At 39.4% G+C, this 12,715-nt stretch overlaps 1 protein-coding gene across 1 annotated transcript; it reads left to right on the top strand.

The window, feature by feature from the left end:
* Positions 1-874: 874 nt before the first annotated feature.
* On the top strand, positions 875-1,708 carry LOC145954005 (uncharacterized). The gene has a single exon (XM_083067711.1). It carries the CDS (start codon positions 875-877, stop codon positions 1,706-1,708), a length of 834 nt encoding a protein of 277 aa, XP_082923837.1.
* The last annotated feature ends 11,007 nt before the right edge of the window (positions 1,709-12,715 follow it).

The raw sequence follows: 12,715 nt of genomic DNA, 5'->3' as shown, positions 1-12,715 counted from the left end.
AGGAGCACCATCTCTAGGCGCAAACGGAATCTCCCTTAAAGGTGGGGCCCACCTCCACCCTAGCTCTCGAAAAAAATCTCATGCATGGTCAAAGAGTCAACATGCAGAACATGAAGAGGAAAACTCTCTTAGAGTTCTCACCGGCCTAAAGAACGTAACATATATGAGGGAGGTTCCATGCAGATTGAAGATCAGTTAATCACACATGCTCACACCCCCGATGATGAGACGTTAGCCATTGCTAATGCGCTGAAACAACACTTTGAACTAGGAGCGAATAATTCTGGGAAGCATACAACGAAGAAGCCAGTTGGAATTGTCCAACATGATGGATCCAGGTTTTCAAAACCAAACTCCTCCTCTGATTAGATATGAATATTCTAAGTTGGAATTGTAGAGGGACGGGCAGCAAAGGATTTGCTCCTCTGGTCAATGACTTAATTCATGAAAATGATGTGGGTATCTTGTGTTTACTAGAAACACATGTTAGTGGCTCTAAAGCGTAGCAGATAGCGCGTCGCATCAAACTTGATAAATCCTTCATGGTTGACGCAAATGGTCGTGCTGGAGGAATATGGTGTTTTTGGGACTCGGCAAGATGGAGACTGGAGATGTTACAATCCTCTTCTCAGTTTGTTCATTTTACTGTTTCAAGTGGATCCTTAGCCTGGGAGTTAACTGTAGTTTATGCCAACCCGCACCCTCAGTTTCGTGTAAGTCTCTAGAGGGACCTTAGAAGAATAGCCGCGAATATTCGAAATCCTTGGTGCATTCTAGGTGATTTCAATGTTGTCCTTAAAGAGTCAGAACGCAAAGGAGGTTCATCATCGGCGTGCCTCCGTGGTGACAACGCCTTTAGAGATTTTGTGCTTGAATGCCACCTGCTAGATATAGGCTACCAGGGAGCACCCTTCACTTGGAAAGAGGATCCTTATTTGAGAGATTGGATCGAGTTCTGGTTAGCTTGGAGTGGCAAATGGCTAATCCAAACTCAAATGTATTTCATCTAAACCCGCTTAAGTCGGACCACTGCCCTATCCTGCTGCTTTCACCAGAAACAATAAATAAATCTCGTAGACCATTTCGCTTTGAAGCCGCATGGTTGACCCACCCTGACTTTCCCACCCTAATCAGAGAAAGCTGGGACGAGCCAATAGATTGGCCAAGAAATTTGAGGAACACACAATGCAGCCTGCTAAAATGGAACAAAATCACTTTTGGTAATATTTTTCATGCTAAGAGACGCCTGAGAAGGAGGTTAAACGGCATAGCATCTAGGCTCTTTCAGGAAGATAACCCTTTCCTCTCAAATTTGCAAAAAGAATTATGGAGCCAATATGAAATAATTCTCGCAAGGGAAGAGTTACTTTGGCTTCAGAAATCTCGGTGCAAATGGCTGGAATATGGAGACAGAAATACCAGTTATTTTCATGGCACCACGGTTATTAGAAGGAGGCGAAATAGGATCGTGAAGCTACAAAATGATGAAGGTATTTGGATAGAAAACAAACGTGATCTGCAGCTTATGGTGACTGCATTCTATAAACGTTTATTTAAAGACCCAGAAGTGTATGTTCCATATTGTCTCACGTCAGCCTTTCCTACCCTATCAGATCAAGAGTTGGAGGCCTTCTCTCTACCATTTTCAGTTTTAGAGATTCATGTTATGAAATGGATCAAGTCAAGATGGCCAACAACAACACAATAACGAATGTGAAAGCGATAAAGCGATAAAAGACACGAATTTGTTAACCCAGTTCGGATAAAAATCCTATGTCTGGGGGCGATACCAAGCCAGGAGAAATCACTCAAAAGAGGAGGATAAACCGAGGAGTACAACTCACACACACTTGTATGAAACACTCACTCTCTCAACTCAACTCCTTTCTTATTTCTCACTTGGAATTTCTGCACACAAAATGAGGTTTGCCTACAATGGTATATATAGCCAAGCCAATGTCCCAAACTTGTTCAACCCCATTGGGATTGCTTTGAGTCTACACTAGGTTTTGGCATCTCCAAACTTGCAAGACTCCCTTGCATGGAGTACACTCCTCAATTTGTTATTGCTTTCTTCCTAAGTCTTCTATTATGCAATCTTCACACCTTAACAATCTCCCACTTGAAGATTGATCAGCTTTTCTCCTCTTCCTTCTTGGTACTACCGGGTCTGTCTGCTTAGTTGTCAAGGCCGGTCGAAGCTGCACACAGCTTCAACTTCTCCAAAGTCACCGCCTTGGTCAGCATGTCTGCAGGGTTCTTGTCCCCCTGGATCTTCTCGAGCTGCAGTGCCTTCTTCTCCAGAAGATGCCTGATGAAATGATACTTGACCTCGATGTGCTTCGTTCGTGAGTGAAACGCGGGGTTCTTTGCCAGATGGATCGCACTCTGGCTATCACTATATAGAGCCACATACTCCCGAGGTCTCCCAAGTTCATTCAGGAAATTCTGCAGCCAAACGAGCTCCTTGGCTGCCTCCGTCACTGCCACGTACTCAGCTTCCGTCGTTGACAGTGCAACAATCTTCTGCAACTTTGATATCCAGGATATGGCTGTTCCGCCGTAAGTAAACACGTACCCAGTAGTGCTCCTCCTCTTATCGAGGTCACTTCCTGCAAAATCAGCATCGACAAACCCAGACAGGGTAAGGTTACCCCTTCCAAACATCAATACCCGGTCCTTAGTACCCCTCAGGTACCTAAGGATCCACTTTACTGCCTCCCAGTGCATTACTCCGGGATTGCTCATGAATCGGCTGACAACTCCCACTGCATGTGCTATGTCTGGCCGGGTGCAGACCATAGCGTACATCAAGCTCCCAATGGCCGAAGCATACGGCGTACCCCTCATCCTTTCTCGTTCAGAGTCATCCTTGGGCGAATCTTTGTTGGACAACTTAAACTGGCTTCCCAGTGGCACTCCAACCGGCTTTGCAGCTTCCATCTTGAATCTGCACAACACCTTCTCAATATACTTAGATTGAGAAAGCCATAATTTACCAGTATTCCTGTCCCTCGTGATTTTCATGCCCAATATCTGCCTTGCTTCGCCTAGATCCTTCATGTCAAATCTCCTTGACAACTGATCCTTGAGCCTGTTGATCTCCATGACATTTGATCCTGCTATCAACATGTCATCCACATACAGGAGTAGAATAATGAAAGAGTCACCGAACCTCTTCACATAACAGCAATGATCAGCACTACACCTGGAGTACCCTATCTCCAGCATGAAGTTATCGAACTTCCGGTACCACTGTCGCGGAGCCTGTTTCAATCCATACAAGCTCTTCTTCAGGCGACAGACCTGCTGATCATCTCCCTTGTACCCCTCCGGCTGTACCATGTAGATTTCCTCTTCGAGATCCCCGTGCAGAAAGGCCGTCTTCACATCCATCTGCTGTAACTCCAAGTTCTCCGCCGCTACCATGCTTAACATTAGGCGAATAGTGGTTATCTTAACAACAGGTGTAAAAACATCGGTAAAATAAATACCGTATCTCTGCTGGAATCCCTTCACTACAAGTCTGGCCTTGTATCGATTTTTTCGTCTGATTCTTCTTTGACTCGATAGACCCATCTGTTCTGAAGAGCCTTCTTTCCTTGTGGGAGTTGACACAATTCCCATGTGTCATTCTTCTTCAACGAGCACATTTCGTCGTCCATCGCAAGCTCCCACTTGCTCTTGTGGTCATCATTGACCGCCTCTGCATAGCATTCGGGTTCCCCACAATCAGTCAAAAGCAAATAGTAGAGAGAGGGTGAATACCGCTCCGGGGCCCTTCTCTTCCTTGTAACTCGGCCCAGTGCCAGGGGTGTCCTGCTTTCTGTTTCCCTTGTCGCCCGGAATTCAAAGGGCGGCGGTGGTTCGGGCTCTGACTCCTCCTCTGTTTGGTCGGTTTCCTCCATCTGAACTCCCACTGAATCATGGTCTGCTGGTCTCGGGATCCTGGTGTTTGATATGTCGAGACCAACCACTTCCTTTTCCATCTTGCCATCGTTCAGGCTCTCCTTCTTGTCCTTGTACATCATGCCTTCATCGAACACCACATTACGACTACGAATTATCTTCCGGTTAAGATCATCCCAGAACTTATACCCAAATTCGTCAGTCCCATATCCAATGAATGTACACTTAATCGACTTAGCATCCAGCTTAGTCCGATCATCGTTCAAAACATAGGCTAAACAACCAAAGGTGCGTAAGAAAGAGAGATCAACTTCCTTACCACTCCAGACTTCCTCTGGAATCCTGTTGTTCAGCGGGACAGAAGGCCCACGATTGATCAAGAAAGCAGCCGTGCTGACTGCTTCTGCCCAGAACATCTTGGGCAGTCCGCTCTTCAATCGCATGCATCTCGCACGCTCGTTCAGTGTTCTGTTCATCCTCTCAGCAACTCCATTCTGCTGAGGTGTGCCCGGGATTGTCTTCTGCATCCGGATCCCACGGTCGGCACAATATTCCTTGATGGCTTCACTGTTGTACTCACCACCGTTGTCTGATCTCAGACACTTCACTTGTAGACCAGTTTCATTCTCCACAAGTGCTCTCCATCTCCTGAAGGTATCAAAGGCATCGGATTTTCTTTTCAGGAAGTACACCCATACCTTTCTTGTGCAGTCATCGACGAACGTCATGTAGTATGTCGATCCTCCAAGAGATATCACCGGTGCTGGCCCCCATAAGTCAGTGTGTACGAGCTCCAGTTTTTTCATCTTTGGAGTTCTCCCCGTGGTCATAAAGCTCACCCGCTTCTGCTTTCCAAGCACACAATGCTCACATAGACCTACGTCCACCGACTTTAATTCGGGCAACCGTCCGATTGACTTCAGCACGCTCATGCCTTTCTCGCTCATGTGGCCCAAGCTATTGTGCCAAAAATCAGCCTGCGAGACTGCTCCTGCAAAGGGGATGTTTGGGTTGGATCCTCCTGCCATGTAGAGCGTTCCTGACTTCAGCCCTCGTGCCAATGTCATAGCTCCTTTGCTGACCTTCCACTTACCGTCTCCGAACATTATGTGGAAGCCGTCACTATCCAGTTGTCCGACTGAAATCAAATTCCTCTTCAGTCCTGGTATGTGCCTTACATCTCGTAAGGTCCAGCATGACCCATTTGCATACTTGATCCGTACATCACCCTTCCCTACAATCTTCAGGGGTTTGTTGTCTGCAAGATATACCATGCCAAAATCACCTGTAGTGTATGGCTCCATGATGTCTCTTCTACTGCATGAGTGGAATGAGGCCCCTGAGTCCATGACCCAGTCATCGGACGAGCTGCTCACACTCAACAAGAGTGCATCCACCGTTTCCTCTATTGCGGCATTTGCTGTCTGGCCCTCCTTCTCCTTCTTTGGCGCCCGGCATTCACTTTTCATGTGCCCGGGCTTCTCACAGTTCCAGCACACCATCTCCTTCTTGCCTTTGTTTCTCCCCTTGGATTTTGACCTTCCACGGAATTTACCCCGTGTGTCGGGTCTTCTTCTAGACTCTGTATGTAGTGCAGATCCAGACGACCCTCCCGCCTGATTTCTGCGGGTCTCTTCGTTCAACATCATGTCCCTGATGTTGTCGAACTTCATCTTCTCCTTGCCAGACGAAGTGCTCACCGAAGTAACAAACACATCCCAGCTGTCGGGCAACGATGAGAGCAGGATTAAGGCCTTTACCTCATCATCAAACTCAATGTTCACAGACGCCAGCTGCGTCGTGAGTTGGTTGAAGTCGTTGAGATGATCGGCCACCGACTTCCTCTCCTCCATCTGCAACTTGAACAGCTTCTTCATCAGCATAACCTTGTTCATTGCTGAGGGTTTCTCGTACATATCGGCAAGTGTCTGCAGGACTTCCTTCGTGCTTTTCGCTCCCTTCACATGGTAGGCGACATTCTGAGAGAGCGATAGAATTATAGCGCTCATCGCCTTCCGATCGAGCACCTTCCATTCTTCATCACTCATCCTCTCGGGCTTCTCTGCAAGTGGTGCGTGCAGGTCCTTCCCATACAGGCAGGCCTCCATCTGCATGCGCCAGAATCCAAAGTCGGAACCATTGAATCGTTCGACTGGAATTTTGCCCTCCATCTTGATACTATGACCTGGCTTTGATACCAGTTGTTATGAAATGGATCAAGTCAAGATGGCCAACAACAACACAATAACGAATGTGAAAGCGATAAAGCGATAAAAGACACGAATTTGTTAACCCAGTTCGGATAAAAATCCTATGTCTGGGGGCGATACCAAGCCAGGAGAAATCACTCAAAAGAGGAGGATAAACCGAGGAGTACAACTCACACACACTTGTATGAAACACTCACTCTCTCAACTCAACTCCTTTCTTATTTCTCACTTGGAATTTCTGCACACAAAATGAGGTTTGCCTACAATGGTATATATAGCCAAGCCAATGTCCCAAACTTGTTCAACCCCATTGGGATTGCTTTGAGTCTACACTAGGTTTTGGCATCTCCAAACTTGCAAGACTCCCTTGCATGGAGTACACTCCTCAATTTGTTATTGCTTTCTTCCTAAGTTTTCTATTATGCAATCTTCACACCTTAACAATTCATGGTGTTGTAAAGCAAATGGGGGGCCTTAAAGCCCCTGGACCAGATGGTTTCCAAGCTATCTTCTACCGATCCCAATGGAATATAGTGGGCCCGTCCTTGTGTCGATTAATTCATGGTGTGGAACTTAATCTGAGAAAGATCTCTGAAATCAATGGTACCTTGATAACTCTCATACCAAAAGTTGATAATGTAGTTTCGCTGAAGCAAATGAGACCTATTAGCCTCTGTAACGTTTCCTATAAAGTGATCACTAAAGTCCTGCCAACCCGACTCAGGAAAGTGATGGAGGGTTTAGTAAGCCCAAATCAGTGTAGTTTCGTCCCTCATCGGCAGACTTCTAATAACATTATCAACATCTAAGAGGTGATTAACTCTATGAAGCATAGAACAGGCAAGAAAGGTTGGATGGCAATTAAAATAGATCTTGAGAAAGCCTACGACCGTCTCAATTGGAGATTTATTAAGGATACGTTGGAAGATATTGGGTTCCCTAAACAGTTTGTGGACTTCGTGTGGGCCTATATCTCCACTCCATCTATGATTATGCTTTGGAACGGGGAGAAACTGGAAGAATTCAAACCGTCTCGAGGTATCAGACAAGGGGACCCCTTGTCCCCCTATCTCTTTGTTTTATGTATGGAGCATCTGTTTCACCTTATAGATGTTGCTGTGACCCATAAGCTATGGAAACCGATTAAACTTTCTAAAGGAGGGCCGTCCTTATCATACCTTGCCTTCGCGGATGACCTGATCCTACTCTCTGAGGCCTCTATAGATCAGGTAGAAATTATTCAACAATGCCTTGATATTTTTTGCAATAGTTCAGGTCAGAAGGTCAGCATTGAGAAAACTCGCATCTTCTTCTCAAAAACTGTGACTTGGGCGTTTAAGAAAGAGATCAGCGATGCTCTCAAATTTCATCATACTGATAACCTCGGTAAGTATCTAGGAGTTACTATCCATCACGCGAGAGTTAATCGTCGTTTCCTTAGATCTGTGATGGAGAAGGTGAATCAAAGACTTAGCTCGTGGAAGACAAGAAACTTATCTTTCGCTGGTCGTTTGACCCTCACCAAATCTGTCCTCGTGACAATTCCCTCCTACATTATGCAAACATTTTTCTTTCCCCGTCAGGCTTGTGATGAAATTGATAAGTCTTGTAGATCATTTCTGTGGGGCCACACAAGTGACCAGAGGAAGATCCATGCGGTAGCTTGGTCAAAGATCTGCAAACCTAAAAATGAAGGAGGTCTAGGCTTGAGAGAGATGAGGCTTGTTAATAGATGTTTTATGATGAAAAATTGTTGGAGCATTTGTTCATAGCCCTCTAAATTATGGGTCCAAGTCTTGAGAGATAAATATAAATGTGGGAATGAAATGATGCCAGTTATTAAGAAGAAACCAACCTCCTCAAATATTTGGACAGGTATTTGTGATGCGTGGTCATTTGTCCAACCTCTCATTGCATGGAATGTTGGGGATGGAAAACAAGTGCAGTTTTGGATGGACAACTGGCTCCTTTCCTGAACCCGTCTGTCTGAGGTGTCTCTAGAACCAGTTTCGGAGCAAGAGAAAGGTAAATTAGTATTTGAATATATCACTGAGGAAGGCAAATGGGACCTAAACCATATTCGTTATTTGCTTCCTACTTCAGTTTGGTTTGAGATAATAGAGTCTGCTCCCCCTTCTTTGGTAACTGACCCAGATGTTTTGGTTTGGGGTGGGTCCCCAACTGGAACCTACTCTATTAAATCTGCATACAATGCCATTCGCACAATATCTAATGGATCGAATGTAGTATTTAATTTAATTTGGAAGTAGTGCGGTCCAGAACGAGTAAGATGCCTATTATGGCGAGTGGCTCATGAAAGCTTGGTAACAAATGATTGGCGCAGTAGGAGGGGCCTAACAACTGATCCACTCTTTCCTATTTGTAAAAGAGAAAGGAAAACAACACTACATGTACTATGTGACTGCCTTTTTGCAAAGTCTATCTAGTTATCTCTTTATAACGACACCCCTGGGTTTGACCTTATCTCAAACTCTATTCTTGATTGGTTGGAACATAACCTATCAGGAGGAAACAAAGGTTGGCCTATCACCTTTGCAGTGACTCTAGACGCTATTTGGAAGGCTCGCAACACCTTTGTCTTTCAACAATCCCAACTTAATACAACTCTTCTGTTGGGAGAAATTCGGGGTCGAAGTCGTGAGCTATCAAATAGATATAGCCTGGCAGCTAATCGTGGAGTCCCTCCTCCTCAGTCAATCCTATATATTGGGTGGAAGGCGCCTCTCCAAGGTTACTTAAAGGTTAATTGTGATGGGGCAGTCAATACATCTCGGGTTGCCTCCTGTGGTGGGGTGTTGCGTGATAACCAAGGTAATTTCATGGTAGGATTCTCCTATCGGGTTGGGGTTTGCTCCATCCTTCATGTTGAACTTTGGGGCATATTCTATGGTTTAAAGATCCTCAGAGGTAGAGGCCTATGTGATAACATTATTATCGAGTATGACTTAATCAGTGGAGTTCAATTTTTAAATAAAGGATGCCCTAGATTGCACCCCTGTTACGGTTTGACCAATCAAGTGGTTAAGATGGCTGAAGACTTAAACACTATTGAGTGTACTCATATTTTAAGGTAGGCTAATCAGGTAGCAGACTGTTTTGCCAAGAGAGGGCTCTCTCTGCCAGAAGAAGTTCACGTTTTTCGATTCTCCCCCCTTGTGGAGTGCTTCTCTTTTATTTGCAGATGAGTCTGGAGTAACATTTCCTCGTGATTTCTAGTTTTCGAATCTTTTGTTAGTTTTTTCCTTGGGCTTTTAGCCCCCCCATGAATCAAAAAAAAAATTTATATTATGCAACATTGATAAATTCGTAACTATCTATTTTCTATTTGTATATAAAAGTTAAGCTACACTCAATTACGTAGATATATTATAAAAATAATTTTACACGTTGTTATGTCAGTATATTTATTTTTATGATAAATTCTTTAAATTTTTATTTTTTATCATATTTTTTCTTTACTTTTTATATATTACATCTCTCTACGTTCTATTTAATCTAACTCTTATTTATCTATTATCTGATTTTTATTTTATCATCATTGTCATGAAAAGGCTACTATTTTTTCTCTGTTCATTTTCTTTTCTCTTCATTTCTCTATTGTCTAATTTTTATTTCATCATGATACTACTTTTTTTCTCTTTTCCTATTTTTTCTCCCCTATCCTTTATATTATATATTTACGTTTTCTCTAATTTATCTTTTGTTTAATTTTCATCTCACTAGTAATCTTTGTCAAAAATAGAAGATATAACTTTTTTCATCTTTTTTTTACTATTCTCAATTTGTCACACATAATATGATATTTAATACACAATCACATGATATAATCTTTGTAAAACAATAAATGGTACTACTTTTTTCATCTTATTTTCACTATTCTGAATTTGTCACACATTTTATCTATAATATTATTTTGATTGTACTTCTAAATTTGCATTAAGTAACTAATAGCTTCAAATTATATTTAACTAGTAAATTAGTAATTATATAAATAATAATATTAATTAATAATTAACATATTCAATTTAATTAATTTGTTCGTTATAAAAAATACAAAAAATAAAAATATATTTTTCATCAAAACTATAATGTGTGATAATATAAAATTATGTTTAATATGTAATTATATATGAATTAATGATTTTATTAATTAAGAATAAAATTTTCAGTTGCAAAAATATTAATTTTAATTATAAATAAAAATGAAGAAATATTATTTGATAGTAATTGTAGATTAAATATTCGATCATTAATGTACTATTTAAGAAATTTAATTTGATTAAATTCTCCATTTCAAAAAAACAAATAGTAATTAATATTAATATTACTTTTAATTATAAATCATTATTAAAATGTTTCTTTTATCAAAATCTAATAATTATTATTAATTGATATTTATGCTCATAATAAGAAAATAATAAATTTTTATTAATATTAATTTTAAAAAATAATTCAATTTTTTTTTATAAATCTCTCAGCAATTAGATTTATATTTGTATATGAAGGGTTACATATTTGAAAACAATCAATAGATGTATATTCTTTATTATCAATTTATTAATTTGAGAAAATATTGAAATAGACTGTTTTATAATTTAGTTATTATGAACTTTTTAAAAAATTTATTTACTTGAATCTTATATTTTTAATTTTGAATCTAGGAAAAAAAATAAAGGATGAAATATTATATAAATATAAAATATTTATAATAATAATTTTTCTATTCAAATCCTTTTATAAAAAATAATAAATTTATTTGTTGTAAAAATCAATAACAAATTTATATTACATAATTAAAAAAATTATATATAAAACTTATATATTAACAAAAAGTTAACATTTTTAATTTAGATAATTATTTTTTATTCACACATTGTGCATGTTTATGTCTAGTTATTAGGTTAAATGCATAAATTAAAAGACATGAACTTCCTATAAGTGTCATTCCCAGATAGAGAAAGGAAGGAAGGATGCAACAATTGTTGAATATGAATGTACAATGATTATTATTGCTTAAGAAATCAATGTAAAAAGGTACATATTTATATAATCTTAATTTATTCTGGATAAAAATAAGTTTAAAGATAAAACTAAATAAAGATAAACATAGAAAATAAACTTATCCTATCTTAATAAAGATAAATTTATTATAACAAATTATATCTCAACACTCCCTTCAAGTTGGTGCATAAAAGATTATATGTATCGAATTTGTGTAAGCTATCACCAAACCACAAAGAGACATAGTGAAAATATCTATGAACTGCTCATTCAAACTTGATAAAAGTAGTAATAATTTCTTTAGACACAATCTTTCCATGCATAAAATGATATTCAATCTCAATATTCTTAGTTCTCTCCTAAAAGATTGGATTGGAGGCGATGTGCATAACTATTTGGATATCACACATTAGTTTCATAACTCCAATTTCACATAAGCGCAATTTTCTTGGATTAGATGCTTCATCCACAAAAGTTCACATGTAGTGAGAGTCATAGCTCGATACTCTACTTCAACACTAGATCTAGCAACAATGTTTTATTTCTTACTTTTTCAACAAATTAAATTAGCTCCAATAAGAAAACAATACCCAAATGTGGAGTGTTTATCGATCGAGCAACTTATCCAATCAACATCTGTGTATCCAACAATATTAGAATGACCTTTGTCTTTGTATACTAGTCTTTTCTATGGAGATCCTTTAACATATCTCAAGATTCTAACCACAGCATCCCAATGGCCATCACACGAAGAATTCAAGAATTGATTAACAACACTGACAACAAATGATGTATCTGGTCTTGTAATAGTTAAGTAATTAAACTTTCCAACTAGTATTTGCTACCTTCCTGAATCATGAATAGACTCCCCTTGATTAAGAAGGAGCTTGACATTTGAACCCATAGGAATGTTGATGGGCTTAGAATCCAACATAACAATTTCAATCTTCCGAGATATCCAAAATGTATTTTCTTTATGATATAACAATACCCACTTTTAATCGTGTTACTTCAATGCCAACGAAATACCATAAACTGCCAAGGAAATACTATAACTTGCCATTGAAGTAGCATGATTAAAGGAAATATCATAATTTTCTTCCATTATATGATTGAAGTAAAACGATTAAATACTGTAAACAAGTAGAAACAAGTTGATGGATTAACATTATTTTATAAAATTTTTTTAGTAATTATAACTATTTTTAGAAATATGTTTCTTTTAATTATTACTCTATTAATTCTTAAAAAATATGACATCCGAATGATTATAATATTATATTATGTTCAAATAATTTATATTTTTTATTTGTTTAATAGATCAATATTTAAATCATTCAAATTTTGGTAGGCTAATCCAGTTGATTTGTTGATTTTGGCGAGATGGATTCGTCGGATTATGATGTAGATGGAACTAGGAATAACATAATTATTAGAAGAACCAAGGAAGAACAGGGAATTCAAAATAGAGAATGAACTTTTACCAGTAATTTTTGGCAGCAATTGTTCAAATCTCAAGGTACTACATTAGTTATGAGCACTGCCTATCACCTACAAACAGATGGCCAATCAGA

Source organism: Cajanus cajan, chromosome 1, assembly GCF_000230855.2.
Source record: "Cajanus cajan strain Asha chromosome 1, NIPB_CcT2T_4, whole genome shotgun sequence".
Taxonomy (NCBI): Eukaryota; Viridiplantae; Streptophyta; class Magnoliopsida; order Fabales; family Fabaceae; genus Cajanus; species Cajanus cajan.
This window is presented reverse-complemented; position numbering and strand designations above follow the sequence as displayed.

Bases quoted from the DNA above. Each gene is read 5' to 3' on its own strand.
- LOC145954005 (XM_083067711.1), top strand. From the start codon at position 875: ATGCCACCTGCTAGATATAGGCTACCAGGGAGCACCCTTCACTTGGAA.